The sequence below is a fragment of the Aedes albopictus genome, chromosome 3 (assembly GCF_035046485.1).
Source record: "Aedes albopictus strain Foshan chromosome 3, AalbF5, whole genome shotgun sequence".
In the NCBI taxonomy this organism is placed as follows: domain Eukaryota; kingdom Metazoa; phylum Arthropoda; class Insecta; order Diptera; family Culicidae; genus Aedes; species Aedes albopictus.
The window spans coordinates 421183731-421209899 of NC_085138.1; the positions used below are offsets into that span (position 1 = coordinate 421183731).

At 40.6% G+C, this 26169-nt stretch overlaps 1 protein-coding gene across 3 annotated transcripts in view; it reads left to right on the forward strand.

The window, feature by feature from the left end:
- Positions 1-10673, forward strand: part of LOC109410630 (spondin-1) — a 167270-nt gene extending 156597 nt beyond the window's left edge. For all 3 annotated transcript variants that reach the window (XM_029875753.2, XM_062856360.1, XM_062856359.1), the window contains exons 4-8: positions 5981-7470; positions 8990-9326; positions 9393-9557; positions 9615-9772; positions 9864-10673. In XM_029875753.2, the coding sequence (XP_029731613.1) occupies positions 5981-7470; positions 8990-9326; positions 9393-9557; positions 9615-9772; positions 9864-10172 (2459 nt within the window). In that variant the 3' untranslated portion in view covers positions 10173-10673. The remainder of the gene's footprint in view (positions 1-5980; positions 7471-8989; positions 9327-9392; positions 9558-9614; positions 9773-9863) is intronic.
- Positions 10674-26169: the final 15496 nt, after the last annotated feature.

Here is a 26169-nt window from a genome sequence, read left to right on the forward strand (position 1 = left end):
ATTCACGAGCCAAAAGGCTCACTCGCCCAGTGATTATGCTTCAGCTCCGATGACTATTAACAACCCTGTTACCAGCTAAGCACACAACTCTTAGCTGGCGGTCTTTGTCATCGATTGACCCGTGGAAGCATGAGGTAGGAACTTGTGAGGATCAGAGCTATATTAGACGCTCTCCTTATCGACTCACCGTTTTGCAGCCTCGTTGGTAAACATATGCAAATTCTCATGATTTATACCTTACCCGTCTGACTAAGGCTTGAGTGTCCTCTGCTGTACATTAGCGTGGTTCAAAAAATCGTTTTTGCTCCACACCGCTTATTTGATACATAACCAGATTCTATGCCTCCTCCCAAATTTTGAGCTGATTTGGTTGAAAATTGAGAGTGCACAAGCCCTTCATAGTTTGTATGGGAATTACTATGGGAAAAGGACGTTTTTCATTCAATTGACCGTAGCATTTCCTTAAATGCTCTAGAGTGTTAGTTGACCCTTGGTACTGCTGGGCTACTCTATCAGCTACAACTTTGCCGAAGACCACATTCAAATCGGACGTCTCATTAATTAGTTATCGATTTTTACCCAACTGGAGGAACTTTAACAGTAATCGTTCAGCTTCCCAGCAGGCAACATTGCTGCACATGGCGCCAAAGATAGCACACAGAAATCATGGCTACTATGTTTCAAGGCAAATTGCAGTGATGCCCATCGAATAGTGTAACCATCATGATCAAAGATTTTCATTCTGGATAAAAATTAATAACTAATTATTGAGGCGTCCGATTTGAATGTGGTCTTCGGCAAAGTTGTAGCTGATAGAGTAGCCTAGGAGTACCAAGGGTCAACTAACACTCTAGGGCACTTGGGGAAATGCTACGGTCAATTGAATGAAAAACGTCCTTTTCCCATAGTAATTTCCATACAAACTTTGAAGGGCTTGTGCACTCTCAATTTTAAACCAAATCAGCTCAATTTTTGGGAGAAGGCTTAGCATCTGGTTACGAATCGAATAAGCAGTGTGGAGCAAAAACGATTTTTTGAACCACGCTACTGTACATAGTAGTAGTCCCCATTCCGCTTGGTCAATGGCTATGTGTCTCCAGCTCCATACTCTGCAAAGGGTTCGCAAATCGTCCTTCACTTGATCGATCTAGTAGATGATACGCAACATCTTCCGTTCGAAAACTCCAAGGGCGCGTTAGACCCCTGCACGTAGAGTTGATGTCTCGTGCCCATAGAGGACTACCGATCTAATCGGCGTTTTGTAGATAGTTAACTTCGTGTGACGGCGAACTTTGTTCGATCGTAGAATTTTTCAGAGTCCAAAGTAAGCTCGATTTCCTGTCGCCATCATGTACGTTGTCGTCAACACATTGATGACTAATCTGATTCGCCTGTCCTTATTCTTTAGTTGTTTGCGAGCTACAATATCATCAGCAAAACCAAGTAACAGGACAGACTTCGTGGAAACCATTCCACACGTGCTTATTCCTGCTCTCCTTAATACACCCTCTAAAGCAATGTTAAACAGCAAGCACGAAAGACCATCACCTTTCCGTAACCCTCTGCGAGATTCGAAGGGACTCGAGAGTGCCCCTGATACTCGAACTACACACATCACTCGACCCATCGTGGCCCCATCGTGGCCTTGATCAACCGTATCAGTTTATCCGGGAATCCGTACTTTAAAATCGATGAACAAGTGATGTGTGGGCATGGGCACGTTGTATTCGCGGCATTTCTGCAACACCTGGCGGATGGCGACCATTTGATCTGCTGTACCGTGAAGATTTGGTCCGTGGGTGAACGATGAATCCAGCCTGATATTGCCCCACGAACTGTGATAGACGGCGGAATATAACTTGAAAGAGTATCTTGTACTCAGTGCTCAGTAGTAGTGCTTATTGTTGAAGGAACACACGATACCTTCCATCCATTCCTTCGGTAATACTTCCTCCTCCAAATTCTCGGTGATGACCCAGAGCACCCCATGATCCTAGAGAACAGGTTTACGAAAAGGTTCAACATAACACAAAACATAACTGAAGCCTTTAAAGGAAGTTATGGTGATACTTCTGTGAAACGTTTTAATTTTTCAAGTCCCACTTCAACTTTAAAACAAACTCTGTCGTAAAACTCTCCTAAAAAATCCACATGTGTTCACAAGCTCGACAAACCCGAAAAAAACTGACTCACATCGAACTGCATTTGCAAATTCCAGTTTCTGATAGCATGATATGCGGCTGCGGCCTCGGCCGACTTTTTGCACCGGTGGCGCCTCTCATAGCCCACACTTTTTCCCCTCCACCACTCAACCTTTGAGCGTTTGCCATGACGGGTCATAAATTTCATTTCATTACTCTCGAAACCCGGCCGTGGGACCTTGCGTGGGACTGATTTTTTTTTATGTGAAGGCCATATTTTTCGGATGTGACTGAGTGTTGGGTGCCGCAGCCACCGCCTACATTACGAGCGAGACCCACTTCATCACGCGTCGGGAAAGTATGTAAATTTTTACAACCCAATACTGAATGGTACTGGCGCGGCGGCGGTGGCGATGGTGCTGCCACCAGCACGCGACCACGTTAGGGCGCTCCAGCATGAGTTTTTTTCCTTCGTGTAGGAAAACGATGATGATGATGATGGCGGCATGTGTGTACTGCTCATCGTAGTACACCGTGGAAATCCGAGCTGTGGTTTATCGTGACACATTTTTTTGGCAGTTCGAGCTTTGCACAGTTCACTAGATCTGTCTGTTGGTGCCACGTACTGTTCGTGAATCTGGTTTATTATTGTTTTCGCTTCATTTGGCTTTTGATATGCAAATTGTTTGTTTCACATAGCAGTAGATAACACGTGTCATGAACAGAATTGCTTCTGATAAGTTTGCTGCTACTTTTAATGTGGTACAAACATTCGAAATTGTTCATTATTATGTGATGGCCCTACCAAGAAATTTCAATGTTTAAGAATCTTCTCTCTCAATGTCTATTTGAAAATTATCAAATTTCATAAAGTTTTCAAAAATATAATTGGAATTTTCAAACAAGACACCACAACCTGAATAATTTTTAAATGTACGTGAAAAGTTCATTAAAGTACATCCGGAAACTATTGGATTTGGATTGGATTTGGATTGGATTTGGATTGGATTTGGATTGGATTTGGATTGGATTTGGATTGGATTTGGATTGGATTTGGATTGGATTTGGATTGGATTTGGATTGGATTTGGATTGGATTTGGATTGGATTTAGATTGGATTTGGATTTGATTTGGATTGGATTTGGATTGGATTTGGATTGGATTTGGATTGGATTTGGATTGGATTTGGATTGGATTTGGATTAGATTTGGATTGGATTTGGATTGGATTTGGATTGGATTTGGATTGGATTTGGATTGGATTTGGATTGGATTTGGATTGGATTTGGATTGGATTTGGATTGGATTTGGATTGGATTTGGATTGGATTTGGATAGGATTTGGATTGGATTTGGATTGGATTTGGATTGGATTTGGATTGGATTTGGATTGGATTTGGATTGGATTTGGATTGGATTTGGATTGGATTTGGATTGGATTTGGATTGGATTTGGATTGGATTTGGATTGGATTTGGATTGGATTTGGATTGGATTTGGATTGGATTTGGATTGGATTTGGATTGGATTTGGATTGGATTTGGATTGGATTTGGATTGGATTTGGATTGGATTTGGATTGGATTTGGATTGGATTTGGATTGGATTTGGATTGGATTTGGATTGGATTTGGATTGGATTTGGATTGGATTTGGATTGGATTTGGATTGGATTTGGATTGGATTTGGATTGGATTTGGATTGGATTTGGATTGGATTTGGATTGGATTTGGATTGGATTTGGATTGGATTTGGATTGGATTTGGATTGGATTTGGATTGGATTTGGATTGGATTTGGATTGGATTTGGATTGGATTTGGATTGGATTTGGATTGGATTTGGATTGGATTTGGATTGGATTTGGATTGGATTTGGATTGGATTTGGATTGGATTTGGATTGGATTTGGATTGGATTTGGATTGGATTTGGATTGGATTTGGATTGGATTTGGATTGGATTTGGATTGGATTTGGATTGGATTTGGATTGGATTTGGATTGGATTTGGATTGGATTTGGATTGGATTTGGATTGGATTTGGATTGGATTTGGATTGGATTTGGATTGGATTTGGATTGGATTTGGATTGGATTTGGATTGGATTTGGATTGGATTTGGATTGGATTTGGATTGGATTTGGATTGGATTTGGATTGGATTTGGATTGGATTTGGATTGGATTTGGATTGGATTTGGATTGGATTTGGATTGGATTTGGATTGGATTTGGATTGGATTTGGATTGGATTTGGATTGGATTTGGATTGGATTTGGATTGGATTTGGATTGGATTTGGATTGGATTTGGATTGGATTTGGATTGGATTTGGATTGGATTTGGATTGGATTTGGATTGGATTTGGATTGGATTTGGATTGGATTTGGATTGGATTTGGATTGGATTTGGATTGGATTTGGATTGGATTTGGATTGGATTTGGATTGGATTTGGATTGGATTTGGATTGGATTTGGATTGGATTTGGATTGGATTTGGATTGGATTTGGATTGGATTTGGATTGGATTTGGATTGGATTTGGATTGGATTTGGATTGGATTTGGATTGGATTTGGATTGGATTTGGATTGGATTTGGATTGGATTTGGATTGGATTTGGATTGGATTTGGATTGGATTTGGATTGGATTTGGATTGGATTTGGATTGGATTTGGATTGGATTTGGATTGGATTTGGATTGGATTTGGATTGGATTTGGATTGGATTTGGATTGGATTTGGATTGGATTTGGATTGGATTTGGATTGGATTTGGATTGGATTTGGATTGGATTTGGATTGGATTTGGATTGGATTTGGATTGGATTTGGATTGGATTTGGATTGGATTTGGATTGGATTTGGATTGGATTTGGATTGGATTTGGATTGGATTTGGATTGGATTTGGATTGGATTTGGATTGGATTTGGATTGGATTTGGATTGGATTTGGATTGGATTTGGATTGGATTTGGATTGGATTTGGATTGGATTTGGATTGGATTTGGATTGGATTTGGATTGGATTTGGATTGGATTTGGATTGGATTTGGATTGGATTTGGATTGGATTTGGATTGGATTTGGATTGGATTTGGATTGGATTTGGATTGGATTTGGATTGGATTTGGATTGGATTTGGATTGGATTTGGATTGGATTTGGATTGGATTTGGATTGGATTTGGATTGGATTTGGATTGGATTTGGATTGGATTTGGATTGGATTTGGATTGGATTTGGATTGGATTTGGATTGGATTTGGATTGGATTTGGATTGGATTTGGATTGGATTTGGATTGGATTTGGATTGGATTTGGATTGGATTTGGATTGGATTTGGATTGGATTTGGATTGGATTTGGATTGGATTTGGATTGGATTTGGATTGGATTTGGATTGGATTTGGATTGGATTTGGATTGGATTTGGATTGGATTTGGATTGGATTTGGATTGGATTTGGATTGGATTTGGATTGGATTTGGATTGGATTTGGATTGGATTTGGATTGGATTTGGATTGGATTTGGATTGGATTTGGATTGGATTTGGATTGGATTTGGATTGGATTTGGATTGGATTTGGATTGGATTTGGATTGGATTTGGATTGGATTTGGATTGGATTTGGATTGGATTTGGATTGGATTTGGATTGGATTTGGATTGGATTTGGATTGGATTTGGATTGGATTTGGATTGGATTTGGATTGGATTTGGATTGGATTTGGATTGGATTTGGATTGGATTTGGATTGGATTTGGATTGGATGTGGATTGGATTTGGATCAAATCCAGCTTTGTTTATACTATTCACATGACTTCTTGTTTATTGATTTGTTTTCCCTTATTCTCTTTCACAGTCAGTCTGGTCGGCATCCGGTCCATGCAGGTGCCGCACAAGTTTTCCGGATTTTTCCTGGCCGCCGAAAAGGAAATGACCCTCAGTCGACCGGAACCGCAGAACAACGGCGCCCTACACCACGTGGGCACCTTCAACCTGCTGGGAGATGCCTTGACCAAGTTCAGCGAACGTTGCCCCAACGCGGTGACGCAAACCAGCTCGATACCGAAGAGCGAGATCCAGGTAAACTGGGTGGCGCCTCCGGCCGGAAGTGGCTGCATAGCGATCCGAGCCACCGTAGTGGAACATCGCGATGTGTGGTACATGGACGATGGTCCGTTGAGTAAGATTTTCTGCGAAGACGAGGCAGACTCCGTGGACACGCAACCTCCGGTTTTGAAGGAGTGCTGCGCATGCGACGAGGCCAAGTACGAACTGACCTTTGAGGGACTTTGGTCCAGGCATACTCATCCGAAGGACTTCCCGTCGAACGGATGGTTGACCAGGTTCAGCGATGTCATTGGAGCATCGCATACGGTGGACTACCGCTTCTGGGAATACGGTCAGGTGGCTAGCGAAGGGTTGAAGCAAGTGGCGGAACATGGTTCAACGCGGATGTTGGAAAGTGAATTGAAGAACCAGAGTGACAAGATCCGGACAATAATCAAGGCCAGAGGCATATCATATCCGAATGTGACGGGAAAAACGTTTGCCGTATTCCGGGTGGATTCCAATCATCACTTGGTATCGATTGTTTCGATGCTGGATCCCTCGCCGGATTGGATCGTCGGAGTTTCCGGACTGGAGTTGTGTCTGACGAACTGTTCTTGGATTGAGAACAAAATCCTCAACTTGTATCCATGGGATGCCGGAACCGACAGCGGTCCCACCTACATCTCGCCGGATCAACCGACAAACCCTCCGGATGCTATCCGAAGAATAAAGTCCAACTACCCGAACGACCCACGGTCGCCGTTCTACGATCCGAGTGGAGCGGAGATGAAGCCCCTAGCCCGGATCTACTTGTCTCGTCAGCGACTGTACGAGAAGAACTGCGAAACCGATGACGAAGATAACGAATACAAACAGGCGTGTGAAACCGAACCGTGGGACGAGTGGACCGAGTGCAGTTCCCGCTGCGGAAAGGGTCGCCAAACGCGCCGTCGGGTGTTCAAATACCCCGTAAAAGCCAAGCAAGCGGATTGCAAGAAGAAGCTGTTCGAACGGAGACCGTGCGTGGGACCGGAACGGGACTGCGACTATCAGACGAGTCAGGAGCTGGATGTGATCTACCAGAGTGATCCGGAGTGTGAAGTAACCGAGTGGGGTCCGTGGAGTGAGTGCAGCACACCATGCGGTAAGGGAAACAAGACACGATCCCGGAAATACAAGAAGAAGGGAGCCCGGAAGAAGTGCGAACGGATGCCGAATCCGCCGAGGTTGCAGCAGACAGTGCCGTGCAGCGAGGAGTGCGCCGGGGACATTTCGCAGCCGGTGATTAGCGCCAATGTGAGTATAAATTTGGTTTCATGGGGTCTCAGAGGCGCTACAGGGGGCCCCAAGAAGTTTCAGGGGGCACATGAAGGTCTAAGGGCCGTCTCAGGAGGTTTCAGGGGGTACCAGCAGGTCTCAATTACGTTAGGGAATTTAGGGAGTCACATAGCGAATTTAGGGGGTCTAAAGGGTTATTCAGGGGGAGGTATCTGGGTGTTTAAGGGGCATTTAGGGGGCCTCAGAGGATGCCAAGATGTCTCAGAGGCGTTTAGAGGCTCTCATGGGCGTTTAGAGGCTTCTCAAGGGCGTTTTGCAGATCCCAGGCGGCTTATGTGGGTATCTGAAGGTCTTAAATGTGTTTCAGGGGGTACCAAGAGTTATCAAGGGTGTTTTAGGAGGTTTCAGGGGCTCTGAGGGGGTACTTAGGGTTCTCAGGGGCGTTGCAGAGATTTCAAAGAGGTACCTGGAGGTTCTTCTTCTTGGCATCACGCCCTCACTGGAACATAGCCTGCTTCTCAGTTTAGTGTTCTATGAGCACTTCCACAGTTTTCGACTGAGAGCTTCCTCTGCCAATGATCATTTTGCCTCTCTACATATATCGTGTGGCAGGCACGAGATACTCTATGCCCAAGAAAGTAAAGGAAATTTTATTTACGAAAAGTTCCTAGTCCGACCGGGAATCGAACTCGTCACCTCTAGCATGGTCATGTACCCACGCCTTTACCTTAGTGGCTATATGGGCCCAAAGGTACCTGAAGGTCTCAGGGGCGTTCTAAGGGATCTCAGGAGCTACCAAGAGTTCGTAGGGGCATTTAGGGAAGTCTCAGGGGGGTTTTAGGTGGTATCAGGGGCATTTCAGGGGGTCCACAGGTAATAAGGAGAACATGAAGGTGTCAGGAGGGATCATGAAGGTGTCAGGAGTGTGTCAGGGAGCCTCAGGAGCGCTTCAGGGGATCTCAGAGGCGTTTCAAGTGGTGTCAATGAATTTCAGGGGAACCTGGAAGTCTCAAAGGTGTTTTTAGAGGGTCTCAGGAGGTACCAGGAAGTTGCAGGGGTGTTTCAGGGGATCTTGGGAGTCTGGTTGATTCCAGAGTCCCTCGGACGCTTCAAGGGTTCTCAGGGGTGTTTCAGAGGGTGTCTCTTTGAACGCCATTAGAGGCTCCTGAAACTCTCTAAAACGCCCCTAAAGCCCCCTTAGGTCTCTATGGGAAGTTCCTGGTACCGTCCATAGTCTCAACTCAAACGCCCAGGGAGACCTGTTCTCGCGAACTAAGATTGCTAATTTAAGTCTTGACTTAACTTATGTCCAAAATTCCCTCATTAAATACCCTATCTAATGTATGGATAATTTTAAATTATGGCACAAAAAGAGGTCTCTGTGTAGCCAGAACTTGAGTGAATTCTCGTAGCAGTACAGAGTAGGATCATCTGTTGGCTCCCTGTGTAAATGCAGCTGTCCTTGCAGTTACAGAGGAGCAACCGCGGATTGTCAATCATGTTCTTATTAAGAAAATTCTATCTTCAACGCCCACAGATCAACCCCGAATGCAAGATGTCCCAATGGTCCGAATGGGGCCCATGCAGTGTGACATGTGGCCTCGGACGCAAGATGCGAACCCGTATGCCACTGAACGCTGCCCTGAACACCAAGATGCACCACAAGCGCTTCGTCAACTACTACTTGGCCAGAAGGCGCCCAACCATGCACGATGACGACGATGACGAGGATGACGACGAATCCGTTGGAGGCGACTACGACAATGGGCTGATGACGCTCGATCGGGATGATCCGTGCTACGGGGTTGAAACCGTCGAGGAGGTCACCTGTGGACACGATCTTCCGGCGTGCGATGGACTTTATGGAGTGCCCGGTAAGTTGTTTGCAGGGTATGGACTTGGGGGATGTATGAGGACTAAGATCTAGTTTCTTTCGGTAGAACTGTGCTTCCTGGAACCGAAACCTGGCAACTGTCGGGATTCGCAGACCCGGTGGTACTTCGACAGTGACAAGAACGACTGTTCGATTCTCTTCTTTACGGGATGTGGTGGTAACAACAATAACTTCATGTCCAGGGAAGACTGCTTGGACACTTGCAGCAAAGGTATGAGCAACCTCTTTTAGAATCGAAACATTGAGATAACCCGTGTGTGTTTAACAGATCGCAAATTCACGAACATTCCGATCAGAGACCAGACGATCATCAACTCCGACTACTCGCCGGACTTCAAGCAGGACTGCAAAACTTCGCACTGGAAGCGAGGTCCCTGCAATGCCACCTGTGGAGAAGGTTTCCGCGTGAAGAGCCGAACCATTCTGGTAAGTTTCCCTCCACGTGAACGTTTCGGTTCACTTCGGTCAAATCTTTCTCAGGGTTCATAAGTGTTGCTTTTATTCCATTTCCAACCAGGTTCATCCAACGAACGGTGGCCATCGGTGTCCCCGGAAGCTCCGTAAGGTGGAGCGTTGCTTCGTGCACTGTGATTCCTCACGGCACGATACGAACCCCTCGTGGGGACCCAGCACCCGGTACACGCCGGAACCGATCGATTGCGACTACTCCGCCTGGTCGGCGTGGTCTCCCTGTAGCAAGACGTGCGGCGACTACGCCGTCCAGCAGCGAACACGTTACGTGCTGAACTCGGAACACGCCCGGCATTGTCCGCATCGGCTCGAGGAACGAAAATGTGATATCATGCCCTGTTTGCTGGGGAACTGAGACGGGGAGCTGCTGGAGGGCGAGTAGAGCGATGAAAGGTGAGAATTGTTTATTGTTTTACTCTGAAATACTCGTTTTACAGATTGTAGTTAAAGCACCTTTTAGACTGTTTGTTTAACTGAATACTCACAATTTCTAAGTATATTTGCTACATAATCAAGTTATTACTGGTTTATTTAAACGATACTTATTTCAAACATTGTAATCAAAATGATATAGAAATGTAATCACAATATCATCAAGTATGTATAAGTGAAATAGGGAAACAACGTTTTTGTACAAGAACATAGCCATATGAAATGGTGTGAAATATGGTAACTGAAAAATTGATCAAAAGCAATGATTTGGATGTGTGAAACAAAAAGCTAATCCATATTATTAGAACAATAATAATGCATGTGGCGACAATGTAACAACAAAACCAACCAAATATTTAAACTATGATGCAACAATAAAAAAAATCCTGGGTGGATATTAGAAGATGGAACTGCATGACCGGAATGGAACTGCCTTTTTGTTCTATGAAATAGTTTAGTTGAGAAATCCTTCACTCCAGTAGTGGGCGTTTTTATTAGTTTTTGAATTTAAGTCGTATTTGAATCAACCATAGCAAACATCTCAGTAGGCATGGTATCGAGCATCGCAATCATATCTGTTTCTACGGCAACGAAAATGTCAATATGAATACCAGGCTCGATTTCAAAGACTAATGTTGTCGTCACGCTTCATGTGTCACATAACTGACAAGAGTAAGATTGAACGCAATGAATTCGCTAAATTCGAACACAACATGACATATTTTCCATGACATTTTCGTGACATTCTACAACCCTGCCTGGAACGCCCTTGGATCACCCAGAAACCTTTCTGAACAGCCTTTGAACGCCCATAACTCCCTCTAAAACTCCATGAGACGCTCCTTAAACGCTCCTGAAACGCTTTAGTTCTGTAGTTTTGGTGCTCAAAATGGGGTAGAATATGATGCAGAATATTATGAAGAATATTTTTCCTGGATATCCTAGGCCATCCAACATATTCTTGAGTTTGGATCCTTAAATCTACGGGTGTAACGGTGTCTTTTTTCATTATACAAAGCTCCGAAAAGGCTGTTCGGGCTCGTTTGGAAGTTGACCATCAATGTTAACTTCTTTTCCCGATCAGCCTAGATAGCTGTGTAGTGGCGGTAGCGGTTGTCTCAATTGGCTAAGAATAACACTACGGATTGCCTGATCCAGTGGTAAGAGTCCACTAAACAGGTGGCCCCTAATTCATGGTGTTATGCGGCTTTATGCTTACCGTGCCAAATAATGAATGGTTAGGGGGGTCTAATAAAAACCTAACTACAAACGAAGCCTGTGGAGTATTAGGGCGCCCTCCACAGTATTCTGCCCTTACTGCGCTAACCGGAGCAGTGGTGCAGTTGACCTTGTGTTTCTCCGAGATAATCTGCTATCCTTCTTAAGCCTCAACTGCGAGGCTCAATAAGGGTGGGGTTATTAGTATGTTCTTTATTAGGTTTATTTATAACCTATATGGCTCTTCGCATTATGCTTTCTTCACAGTGTCCTCTGTGTATGTTCGTCTCTGGCGCTCTTCAATCGATACCGAATTGGTCTTTATCGCTGCTCTTTTTTCTTGTGTTGTGATTGTAAGAGTTTGATCGTGCCTAGTTTGGGTAGTGGCTATGGTTAAGACAGCTCAGATCAATCTTCAGCATAAAAGAACAGCTTTGGTCCAAGAACCTTACTTTCGTAGGGAGGATTTCTATGTAGATGTAATGTTTTAATTAACCCAATATGGTTCCGCATTTTGCATTTGACCCGATGTTTGCTACTTCTAGTAAAATTGAAATGACAATCTTGCGTGTCATGCCTCGAGCCCCAAAATGTTTTGATAAAACTACTTGTTTGCAGCCTTGCCATTCCCAAATCTTGGTGGGATTATACTGTCAGCTTTATTCCGTAAGTGGATAATGTTTTTGTATGAAGATCAAACCTATCAATTTGACCTCTTTCTTTTGAAATGATTAGCACGCTTTGTCGAGCATCACACCCGTAATGTTTTTCTAGCAAACATGCCTCTCCATGGGCACCAACATGCTTACCAAAATGGAAAGTCCACTGTGATTTATTTACACAATGTTGTATACGATATCGGAAACGCATTCATTCAAAAATAATTTTGTTTGGGTGTTTTCTCGGATTTCCAGGATACTTTTGAACACGTACCTTTCGATTCCATATTGGAAGCCGCATGAATTGTCCTATTTATCTTTCAATGATTTCCAATTGGATTTACCAAATGCTCAAAAACCAACATCTCTTCTCGGCATTACGTCAAGCAGCGATTAGGAAAGTGGGTGTTTGCGGATGCCCCCATGCAGACTTCCGATGATTTTTGAGGAATCTCGTAGCAGAAACGCAATTGAGATAACTCAATGTGGTTTTCCTACTTATGATTTTGTCCATCACAAGCCTCAACAGGCTGCTTCATTTGTATATCTTAGCTGAGAATCCGACTGTGGAACTTTGAATCATTTGATATGTAACTACCCAGTTTTTACGCAACTGCGTTTCCGAATACTCGGTAAACACTTGATTAAGTGAAACTGACCTAAGAAGCCTGAACTGCCGTTATACGCATAATTGTCCCATGTTATATGGGATTCCCATATAACATGGGACAATTGGGCATAGAACGGCAGTGAATCTTCAGGTTGTTCTGTTGTTTTGAACCCGTTGTGGCAAGTAGCTATAGGCTTACTTTACGCTTTATGCGTTTTTTACAGTGCCCTTTTTAGGGCGCTGTTTGAACCCGTTGTGGCACGCTTATGCGATTATGTCGACCCTATTCCCTTACCTTCCCTTTCCCTATCCCATCCCATCAAATGATGAATAGGCTCGTATTCATGGCGATGGCACAAATTTCCCAAATGGAGGAGAACGTGCCTCTTGAGCCGACCTACTGATACCTGATACCCAGAAACCTTTCTGAACAGCCTTTGAACGCCCATAACACCCTCTAAAACTCCATGAGACGCTCCTTAAACGCTCCTGAAACGCTGTAGTTCTGTAGTTTTGGTGCTCAAAATGGGGTAGAATATGATGCAGAATATTATGAAGAATATTTTTCCTGGATATCCTAGGCCATCCAACATATTCTTGAGTTTGGATCCTTAAGTCTACGGGTGTAACGGTGTCTTTTTTCATTATACAAAGCTCCGAATTGTAATTTATCATGTCAAGTCTTCTGAATGTCCAACAGACAGTATCAGATCAGTCGGGATATCCTAGATCATCCAAACTGTTCTTCAATTTAGATCCTAAAGTCCACTGGTGTAACGGTAACTTATTTCATTATACAAAGCTATGATTTGTAATCTATCATATCCAGTAAGTCTTCTGAAGGTTAAAAGACTATATCCCATCAGTCGGGATATCCTAGGTCATCCAAACTATTCTTGAGTTTAGATCTTTAAGTCTGCGGGTGTAACGGTAACTTCTTTCATTATGCATAGCTACGATTTGTAATCTAACATGTTCATGATTTCATTATACAAAGCTATGATTTGTATTCTATCATGTCCAGTAAGTCTTCTGGAATGTTAATATACAACATCACATCAGTCGGGATATCCTAGGTCATCAAAACTGTTCTTGAGTTTTGATCTTTGAGGCTGCGGGTGTAACGGTAACTTCTTTCATTATACAAAGCTCCGATTTGTAATCTCTTATGTCAAGTAAGTCTTCTGAAAGTTCAACAAACAGTATCAGATCAGTCGGGGTATCCAAGGTCATTCAAACTGTTCTTGACTTTAGATCCTAAAGTCTACGGGTAAAACGGTAACTTCTTTCATTATACAAAGCTCCGATTTGAAATCTGTCATGTCCAGTAAGTCTTCTGAAAGGTTAATAGACAATATCAGATCAGTTGGGATATCCTAGGTCATCCAAACTGATCTTGAGTTTAGATCCTGAAGTCTGCGGGAGTAACGGTAACTTCTTGCATTATACAAAGTCGTCTGAAAGGTTACTAGACAATATCAGATTAGTCGGGACATCTTAGGTCATCCAAACTGTTCTTGAGTTTAGATCCTAAAGTCTACTATTTTCATTAAGAGCTACGATTTGTAATCTATCATGTCCAGTAAGTCTTCTAAAAGTTACAGTACACCTTGTCCTTTTTTTACGTCCATGCATGACTTAGCGACAAAAAATTCTGCCGCCAAGAAAATGAGCAAACTCAACATTTTTATTTTTTTTTAAAACATCTCCGTGATTAGGAGAAGTGTACAAAAATATAAAAATGTCTATTTTAATTATTATTTTGGCAGTAGAATTTTATTTCGCTAAGCCAAAAGTGGACGTAAAATGAGGTTTAGGTGTACTTGTTTTTATCAACTAAGCTTCATAACAGTAAAGAAGCCCATAATATCCCAAAAATATATTACAACGCTTATTGTTCCTCTATTGCTTTGGTGAGTACAGTGGATTATGAAACACTATTTAACGTAGTGACAAAAGCTATTATCACAACTGTAAACCTGAAGCTATGGTCTCCGGAGCAGTGTTGTTGATCTGGAATACATATCTCAAAACTATCTTGAATTAACTCATGATATACCAAGGGCATTACAGATTAAAGTTTATTGTGAGAATAACTACTGTTACTATCAAGAGCTAAACTTCAGGATAGTTTGGACGACCGTCAATGTCCCAAGGCTCATAATAATATATATTAGACTTCAGATTGATCTAGTCATCGCGATTGATTATGAAACTTTACTCAGTATGTCAGATATAACCGATGTTACGAGTGTAGACCTGAAGTTCTGAGCTCACAGATAGTTTGGCTGACCTGAAACATTCCCATAGTGTCTCTAAATGACATTTGAGATTTCAAGAGCTTCACGAATCTCGGCAGATTATGCTATGCTATTATTTATGGTGAAAGCACAAAAAGTTTTTCGTGTAGATTTGAAGGACTTTATTATAGAAAACTCGGGGCGACCCTGAATGTCCCAAAGGTTAATAATAAAAAGTAGACGTCAGATTGGTCCAGTAACCACGAATAAATATGCAACGTTACTCAGTATAGCAGGTATAGCTGTTGTTACGTGTGTACACCTGAAATCCAGAACCCCAAGGTAGTTTGGCTAACCTGGAATATCTCTGTAGTGTCTTTCAATGACATTTGAGATTTCAAGCGCTTCGCGGATCCCAGCAGATTATGCAATACTATTATTTATGGCGAAAACACATAAAGTTTTTCTTGTAGATTTGAAGGACTTCATAATAGAACAGTTTGGACGACTCTGAATGTCCAAAAGGTTTACAAAGGTTTACAATAAAAAGTAGACTTCAGATTGATCCAGTTACCACGGATAAATATACAACGTTACTCAGCATAGCAGGTATGGCTGTTGTTACGAATGTAGACCCGAAGTCCTGAACTCCAAGGTAGTTTGGCTAACCTGGAATATCCCTGTAGTGTCTTTAAATGACATTGTAGATTTTAAGAGCTTCGCGGATCCCAGCAGATTATCCAACACTATTATTTGGGGCGAAAACACATAAAGTTATTCTTGTCGATTTGAAGGACTTCATTATAGAACAGTTTGGACGACTCTGAATGTCCCAAAGGTTTGTAATAAAAAAGTAGACTTCAGATTGCTCCAGTTACTGTGGTTGATTATTCAGCTGTACTCAGTATAACAGATATGGATACTGTTACGAGTGTAGACCTGAAGACCTGAACTCTAAGGTAGTTTGATCTGGAATATCCCTGTAGTGTCTTTAAATGGCATTTGAGATTTCAAGAGCTTCACGGATACCAGCAGATTATGCAATACTATTATTTATGATGAAAACACATAAAGATATTCTTGTAGATTTGAAGGACTTCATTATAGAACAGTTTGGACGACCCTGAATGAACCAAAGGTTTATAATAAGCTAGTAGACTTCAGATTGCTCCAGTAACCGTGGTTGATTATGCAACGTTACTCATTATAACAGATATGGCTACTGTTACGAGTGTAGACCTGAAGTTCTGAACTCCAAGATAGTTCGGCTGACCTGGAATATCCCTGTAGTGTCTATAAATGACATTGTAGATATCAAGAGCTTCACGGATCCCAGTAGGTTATGCAATGCTATTATTCGTGGCAAAAATACATAAAATTATTCTTGTAGATTTGAAGGACTTCACTCTAGGACAATTTGGAACACCTAGAACATCTCAGAATATAAAACACCTTTTGATATTCTTGACGAAGTATTCATTTAACATATAATCGTAACCCACATCCAAGTTCAGCTTTAAGAACAACTGGTATGTCATTATTTCGTTTTTCCAAATTTCACGGTGTTCAGGATGTTCTAGGTTATTAATGAAGTCCCAAATACAAACATTCCCATTTTTCCCTAATAGAGGACTCAATTTGCAATAACTTTGTCGAAGACAGTATTCTGTTTCATCGAATGGGTGAATTTAAACAGCCGTTTTTATGTTAAGGTCATACATATATGACCCCTCCGGCTCCAAAGGGTTAAACCTTATGAGACTCCTTGGAACGCCTATAAAGCCTCCTGAAACGTCCTAAAACGTCTCTTAAACGCCAGAGACTCATTGGAACGCCTATGAAATTTCCTTGAACGCCCTGAAAGCCTCTGGAACATCGCTAGAACATCGCTGAGACCCGTTTAAATCTTCTGAGAACTTCTGGAATACCACTGACACGTTTCAGGAACACATGTGAAATTCTCCGTAAAACGCTCATGAACCCGCCGGAATGTTCCTGCTACGCCTCTGAAACGCTTTTGGAACTGCCCTGAAGCCACCTAAAACACTCGTATGTTGTCCCCTGAAACTCCCTGAAAGAACCCTGTGGCGTCGTCTGATATCATTTTGCTACTGACTACTAATCATGTTTTCGATTTACTATCATTTCGTTGTTGAACTTTGCACGATTACTTAGTCAACAGTCCAACCAAACAATAATATAACAAAGGTATTTGCAAATGAACTTTCGTCCACCGCGCTCCGTTCCACACTTCCGCACACAGGAAAAGGTTATGGTCCCGGAACCGGGGGTCAATCAAACCGTTTACGCTTCCCGCATACCTAACTTTTCCAACTTTCATAGAAGAAAAGAAAAACAACTTCTTACAGCCACCCAGTTTTGCTCGACTCGAAAACTTTTGTCAGTACGTCTCTAGCTTCTTTTCTTTCCACTATTGGGATGAAAAGAAGACTCCGATCCGAAGTCAGATCTCGGCATGTTGGGTCAACTTTTCTTCTTTTGGCTTCCCATTTGTTGAACAATGCTCCTCACCAACTGTACAGAGCGAGCAAGTGAAGCCTCCTCTGTTCGATTGGCCATCATCAATCTTGGATTGCCTATCAACTGCGACTTGGGTCTTCCTTTTTTTTCCATCGAGTGGACCAGGAGGAACCAGAAAAAGTTTTTTGTTTGATTTATTTAACTTTCTCTCGGATTCGGCCGTCCGTTTGATTTGGTTATGAAATTTTCATAGCAGAAACTGGACATTTTGTTTGGCAATATAAATTATTCGGTTTAATGAAACGTCCGAAGTTATCGGTCTCAAGTTCCTTTTTTCGTGGAGCGAATAACAGTATCTTTTGATCAGAAAAATCGCACAAGGTCGGAAAATGGATGGTAAAATAAGTGTGTCTCATTTTAGAACTCCATTCGCCATTTATCGTCGGACCCATAAAGTGTAGGATTGTGTCATCCATCCCGGGAAAAGTCTCTTATTTATGGCCGTACCTTATTTCAGGTTGGGATAAACCTGAGATAGTAGCCTCAACTTTTTTTTTTTTACTTATTCGTTTATTTGGGAGGCTCGGGCGCAATAGCCTCAACTTATGGCCACAAAGTTTGCAGTTTCGCTAAAATAATTACCAGTGGCTTTCCCGAATTACCAGTTCCCAGTTCCCGAGTGAAAACCAGTTGCAAAAATACATAGAGCCAACAGAGACAGCTCGTGGAGTACACCATCCCCTATGAGTATCTTTAAAGTCCAATCAATTAATAGTGGACACACCCTTACGGCCATTAATGAAGGGAAGGAGTGTTAGTTTGTATGAGTTAATTTAGACGATTGACGATTAAACAATAGCATGAAACGAATTCACAAGTAAGTGGTGTCGTCGAGGTTACGCCAAGTTACTCGCTGAGTAACTACCCGAGCAAAGTCTGATAGCAAATTGAAAACAAATTTTGATGTTGTGATATTGTAAATTTTGATAACCCAAGTTGTTGTCGTTTTGGTCGTTTTAACGGTTAAAATATCAAAAATGAGAGCAGAAAAATGTTCCTGTGATAGCAAATCGAAAACAATTCCTGCTATCGATGATAGCAAATAGATATCTTTTTTTGTTATCAGCGCAAGAAAAATGAAAAATCGTTATATGTTGAATTTTTCGGTTGATATAAAATCAATATAATAATATAATTGCACTAATGATATATCCCTAGAATTACTTTATATAGTTTTCCTAAAGATTTAAACCCATTCTAACACTAAATATTCACATTAATTTAAATTGACAGCACACTGACAACAAAATTTGAAATCAAATTAAGTAAAGATTAACTGATATCAAAATGAGATATCAATTCGTTGCTGAATACAAATCATGTTTTCGATTTGCTGTAATTTTGTTGTTGAACTTTGCTCGGGTAGCTCTCCCAATAAAAAAAATAATCCCAGTACGAGGCTACATCATTTTTCAAAAAACATAATTTTACTCAAGTGCTATGAATTTGGAATGCTCTCACAAACATGGAAAGAAACTTTAAAGGGGGTTTCAATTGGTTGACACCGCCCATGTAAACACAAAATATTTATTTCAAAATGTGGAATTATTTCCTATTTGAATAAGAAAACTGCATCGTATAAATTAAATAATAAAATCTTTCCAACTATTTTGTTTTCTTACACGTGTAAGTTCTTTGTGAGTTTTTATATTTTTCATGCACTGTAAAATATAAAAAAACACCCGTTTGATTTTAAAACTTTTCGCTCACTCGCTATTTTTACCTACAAATGTTAATTACGCCCTCTTGAATAAATAAAATCTCCTGTATGATTTTTTAACATTTTCTGCACTCTAAAAACAAAAAAAAACTCTTGTGAATATTAAATTTTCTGTAGAATATTCTCTATTCCGATATTAGACATTTCTCCATAAAAATATAATAAAAAAACGCATATGTAATTTTTGCAAAAATAAGCGCAGTCATGCATATAAAAAAACTCTGTGATGTTTTATTTTTTTGTCGAAAAGAATCCTTGTAAGTTGATTTTTTTTTCAAGGGATTCAGAAATTCCTCTTGATTTATTTTCAGAAATTTCTCCAAGGATTTCTTCGGAAAATCTTTAGAAAATTTCTGGGGATTTAAAAAAAAATCTTTCCGAAATTCCTGTGGATCATTTAAGTTTTCTAGAAATTTCTTCACAGATTAGTACAAAAACTTTTTCAATGATTCATTAGGAAATATTCTTCAAGATTTATTCAGAAATTTCACTAAGGATTTCCCCAGAAATTTAACGAAATTTTTTAGGAAAATCTTGCATTGTTTGCTTAAAATAATTCTTTATGAAAAAAATGAATGAAGTGATTCAGAAATTCAGTCTTAAATTTCTGAAGAAATTCCTCAGAAACAAATTTAGAGAGTTCATTAGAAAATCTTCTAGGACCCCACAGAAATTTTTCAGTAAATTATTTCTAAATACCTTTCTATGAATCATTCGGAAATTTCTCTCCAAGGATTGGTTTATATTTTTTCCCAGTACTTGCTTGAGAGCTCCTATAAAAATTTTCGAGGAATTCTTTTGGAAAATCTCTCATGGATGGGTTGCTTCTCTTAGAATTCCTTCGGACATTTTCTCAGAGATTTCGTCTAAAAGCACAACAAGGAATACTTAATAAACTCTTCCAGAGATGCTTTCGCCAAATCTCCTAGGAATTCCTTTAGAAGTTCCTCAAGGGATTCCTTCCGACTCTAGATTTTTTTTAGAATCTCTTCTAGAATTCCTTTAGAAAGTATTACTGGATTGCTTCTAAAATTGTTGCATCTATTATTTAAAAAAATCCTTCGAAACCTCATTGCAGAAAATCTTTCATGGAGTCCATCAAAAATTTCTCCACAGATTCTTCAATTAAATCTTGCATATATGAATGAATGAAATTTTTTCATGACAATCATCTAGAATATCCTTCTGTGATTGTTCCAATGATTCCTTTAGAAAACCTTCCATAAACTTTCTTAAAAACTTTTCCATGGATTTTTTTTTCCGGAAATACATCCAGAGATTGCTTTGGAAAATCTTCTACAGATGCCTTCAAATAAAATCAAAAATCTCAAAATACCTTGAAAATTTTCTTCCCAATTTCCTTCTTGAATTTTTAAGAGATTCTTTAAGACTTCTTCAAGAAAATCCATTCTTACAAAAAAATATCCGAAGAATTTCTTCGGTAAATTTTCATGAGTGACTTTTAAAATAAATTCGTGGATTCGTCTACAAAATCATTCAGAGATTTTTTTTTCAAAATTATCTTCTACGGATTTCTTCATGCTGCAGCACGGAACCCGACAGAATGTGGAGCGATACAGACAGAAGCGGAAGCAGCAGACCCGTCTCTTCCGGAAGAAAAAGCGCCGCCTGGAAGAGACGGAGTGCGAGGAAATGGAACTGTTGTGCCGTTCACAGGAAACACGCAAGTTCTACCAGAAGCTCAACGCATCCCGCAAAGGCTACGTGCCGCAAGCCGAAATCTGCAGGGATAAGGACGGGAGCCTCCTGACGGACAAACGTGAGGTGATCGAAAGGTGGAAGCAGCACTTCGACGAGCACCTGAATGGCGAAGAGAATGTAGGCACGGAGGACCAAGGCAGCGGAGGAAATGACTATGTTGGTGCAGCAGAGGACGGGAACGAACCAACCCCCACGCTGAGGGAAGTTAAGGATGCCATCCACCAGCTCAAAAACAACAAAGCGGCTGGTAAGGACGGTATCGCAGCAGAACTCATCAAGATGGGCCCGGAAAAGTTGGCCACCTGTCTGCACCAGTTAGTAGTCAAGATCTGGGAAACCGAACAGCTACCGGAGGAGTGGAAGGAAGGGATAATCTGTCCCATCCATAAGAAAGGCGACAAGTTAATGTGTGAGAACTTTCGAGCGATCACCATTTTGAATGCCGCCTACAAAGTGCTATCCCAGATCATCTTCCGTCGTCTTTCACCTAAAGTAAATGAGTTCGTGGGAAGTTACCAAGCCGGTTTCATCGACGGCCGGTCGACAACGGACCAGATCTTCACCGTACGGCAAATCCTCCAGAAATGCCGTGAATACCAGGTCCCAACGCATCACCTGTTCATCGACTTCAAAGCGGCATACAACAGTATCGACCGCACAGAGCTATGGAAAATTATGGACGAGAACAGCTTTCCCGGGAAGCTGACTAGACTGATAAGAGCAACGATGGACGGTGTGCAGAACAGCGTAAGGATTTCGGGTGAGCTATCCAGTTCATTTGAATCTCGACGGGGACTACGACAAGGTGATGGACTTTCCTGCCTACTCTTCAACATCGCCCTGGAAGGTGTTATGCGACGAGCCGGGCTCAACAGCCGGGGTACGATCTTCACGAAATCCAGCCAATTTGTCTGTTTTGCGGATGACATGGATATTATTGCCAGAACATTTGGAACGGTGGCAGAACAGTACACCCGCCTGAAACGTGAAGCAGCAAAGGTCGGACTGGTGGTGAATGCGGCAAAGACAAAGTACATGCTGGTAGGTGGGACTGAGCGAGACAGGACAAACCTTGGCAGCAATGTTACGATAGATGGGGATACTTTCGAGGTGGTAGAAGAATTCGTCTACCTCGGTTCCTTGCTAACGGCTGACAATAACGTGAGCCGTGAAATACGAAGGCGCATCATCAGTGGAAGTCGTGCCTACTATGGGCTCCAGAAGAAACTGCGGTCAAAAAAGATTCACCCCCGCACCAAATGTACCATGTACAAGACGTTAATAAGACCGGTGGTTCTCTACGGGCACGAGACGTGGACGATGCTCGAGGAGGACATGCAAGCACTCGGAGTTTTCGAGCGACGGGTGCTAAGGACGATCTTCGGCGGCGTGCAGGAGAACGGTGTGTGGCGGAGAAGGATGAACCACGAGCTCGCTGCACTTTATGGCGAACCCAGCATCCAGAAGGTGGCCAAAGCCGGAAGGATACGGTGGGCAGGGCATGTTGCAAGAATGCCGGACAACAACCCTGCAAAGTTGGTGTTTGCTAACCATCCGGTTGGTACAAGAAGGCGTGGAGCGCAGAGAGCACGATGGGCGGACCAGGTGGAGCGTGATCTGGCGAGTGTTGGGCGTGACCGACGTTGGAGAGCTGCAGCTGCAAATCGAGTATTATGGCGGCAAATTGTTGATTCAGTATTATCATGAATTTGATGTTAACTAAATAAATAAAATAAATAATGTATTGCGTCACGGTATCCATAACCTAATTATAATTAATCGTTTAATTTGGGGATGCCGTATAACTATTATTTAACAACTGCAAAAAGGCTGAAAAAGCGCCTTCTCAAGATGTTATTCAGTTAGTGGTTACATAGGAGCCGAGAAAAGAGCTATGACTTGGTGGCATAGAAGCTTCTCGCACAGCATATACATGCTGATTAAGTTCGCCAGATTCATTGGTATAGGGCTTGCATAGAAGCTTCCATCTATATGTACAACACAGTAACTCAGCATCAAGCCGTATTGAGGACGCTTTGTTGACGTTTACATTCACAATAAATGTTAGTTGGGTCATTATTTCTTGTTTTTCTTGTTTACATCCTCCATCCCTCATTAAACCCAGCTAACACGAAGTCTTATATGATGTTGAATAGAATTCTATAGTGGAGGCCATATGCGTACTTGCCATTTAACCATTTAACCACATGTAAAGAGTACGCATATCGCCTCCACTTTATCATCCTATTCAACATCATTTGCGATCGTGTGTTGACTGGGAAATGACTCTGTCATATTTCAAAATTTGTTTGCTCATCAATATTGTTTTGATACAAGGAAATGTTAATTACGCCCTCTTGAATAAATTAAAATTCCTGTATGATTTTTTAACTTGTTCTGCACTCTAAAAACAAAAAAAAAACTCTTGTGAATATTAGATTTTCTGTATAATATGCTCTAATACTATATCAGACATTTCTCCTTAAAAATATAATTAAAAAACGCACATGTGATTCTTGCGGAGAAAAAAAAAAGCGCAGTCATGCATATAAAAAAACCTCTTTGGGATGTTTTATTATTTCTTTTTTTGTCGAAAAGAATTCTTGTAAGTAGATTTTTTTTTTCAAGGGATTCAGAAATTCCTCTTGATATAATTTCAAAAACTTCTCCAAGGATTTCTTTGAAAAATCTTTAGAAAATTGCTGGGGATTTAAAAAAAAATCTTTCAGAAATTCCTGTGGATCTTTCAAAAACCCTTTCAATGATTCATTAGGAAATATTCTTCAAGATTTATTCAGAAATTTCATTAGAGATTTCCCCAGAAATTTTACAAAGATTTTAAAGAAAATCTTGCATTGTTTGCTTAAAATTTATTCAGGTATTATTCTGATTTTTTTTTTTATTCTTTCGGTAGCTTTCCAGAAGTTCCTTGAAAACTCATTCAAAAATTGTTTAAAATATTATTTTTACTACAAATTGTGTTAAAAAAATCCAAGGTTTATTCGGAAATGGTTTGCTTCAAAATTTCCTCCAACAATTGCTTCAGAAGCTCCCTTAGGAGTTTCTACAGGTTTTCATCAAAAGATTTCTCCGGATATTTCTCGATGAATTTTCTTAGAAAACTACAGAAATTTTTCCAGGAAATATTAAAAAAAATCATTTTGAGATTCATTTGGAAATTTCTCAAGTAATTCGAAAAATCTTATTTGGGCTACGTAATGGATTTTCATTTTGGTTTTCTCTAAAAGTTACACAGAGAATTTTTTTAAGGAAGTCCAGCATTTTCTCCATGAATTTCTTAACAATTTCATTCTGAGATTCATCGAGAAATCCATGCAGGGATTACATTAGAAATTCCTCTAGATATTTATTCAGGAAATTCTACAAGAATTTCGTTTTGAAATCCTCAAGAGATTCCTTAAAAAAAAACTCCCGTCTTTTTTTTCTGGGAAATCTTTCAAATTTTATTTTTAGAAATTTTTCGGCAACACCTCCACGGATGCTTAAAATATTCACTAGAGATACCTTCGGATTTTTTAGAGACTTTTTTAGAAATACCTCAATAGCTTTCATAGAATTCGCTTCAAACATTTTAAAAGAATCCTATTTTTAAAAATATGTAAGAGGTGATTCAAAAATTCAACCTTAAATTTTTGTAGAAATTCTTCAGAAACTAATTTAGAGATTACATTAGAAAATCTTCTAGGATTCTACAGAAATTCCTCAGTAAATTATTTCTAAATATCGGAAATTTATCTCCAAGCATTGGTTCATTTTTTTTCCCAGTACTTGCTTCAGAGCTCCTACAAATATTGTTTTCCAGGTATTCTTTTGAAAAATCTCTCATGGATGGGTTGCATCTCTTAGAATACCTTCAGATATTTTCTCAGATATTTCATCTAAAAGCACAACAAGAAATACTTAATAAACTCTTCCAGAGATTTTTTCACCAAATCTTTTAGGAATTCTAATTGAAGTTCTTCAAGGAAAGCCTACCGCCTCTAAAATTTCATTTAGCATTTCTTCTAGAATTCCCATAGAAAGTTTTACTGGACTGCTTCCATAATTGTTGCATATACTGTTTAAAAAATCCTTCGAAAAATCATTGCAGAAAATCTTCCACGGTGTCCTTCAAAAAATTCTCCGCAGATTCTTCAAGCAATTCTCATCCATGGATGTTTCTCCAGAAATTCCTCCATGAGTTTCTACAATTTTCTATCCTCCTGCGATCTTTCCAACGATTCCTTTAGAAAACCTTCCATGAACTTCCTTAAAAACTTCTCCATGGATATTCTTTCGGAAATACATCCGGAGATTGCTTTGGAAACTCTTCTTCTTCTTCTTCTTCTTCTTCTTCTTCTTCTTTATGGCTCGATGTTCTCACTGGAACTTGGCCTGCCTCGCTTCAACTTAGTGTTCTTTGAGCACTTCCACAGTTATTAATTGAAGGGCTTTCTTTGCCTGCCATTGCATGAATTTGTATATTGTGAGGCAAGGACAATGATACACTATACCCAGGGAGTCGAGAAAACTTCCCCGACCGAAACGGGAATCGAACCCGCCTTCTCCGGATTGACGATCCATAGCCTTAATCACTAGGCTAGCTGGAGACCCCCAGAATACCTTTAAAAATTTCTTCAAAATTTCCTTCATGAATTTTTATGAGATTCTTTAAGACTTCTTCAAGAAAACCCATTCTTACAAAAAAATATCCGAATTCTTCGGGAAATATTCATGAATGACTTTTAAAATAAATTCGTGGAATCGTTTACAAAATCTTTCAGGGATTTGTTTTTAAATATTTTCACTGTTTTTTCAGTAATAACTGGAGGATTTCCTTAATAAAATCTTTCGAAATTCAGGAAATACTTCAGTGGTTCCTTCCGTAGTTCTTCCATTGATTCTTTGAAAAAAAAAATCTCCATGGATCCTTCTTCAGATATTCCTTAAAAATCTTCCTTCTTCAGAATTAACGTCAAGGATTCCTCCAGGAAGTCGGAAAATTTTTTCAGTGATTCTTTCAGAGATTATTTCAAAGGTTGTTTCGGAAATTTCTTCATCGTTTTTTTTAAGGACAGACTTGTTAGAATCCCAAGATGGCCGCCACAATGGCCGACTTTGGCACCTACTCACGATTTCGAGGGCACAAATCTCTTCGTAAACAAAACCAGCGCATTTGATCTTCTCATTTTAAGCTTATTACAAGTGAG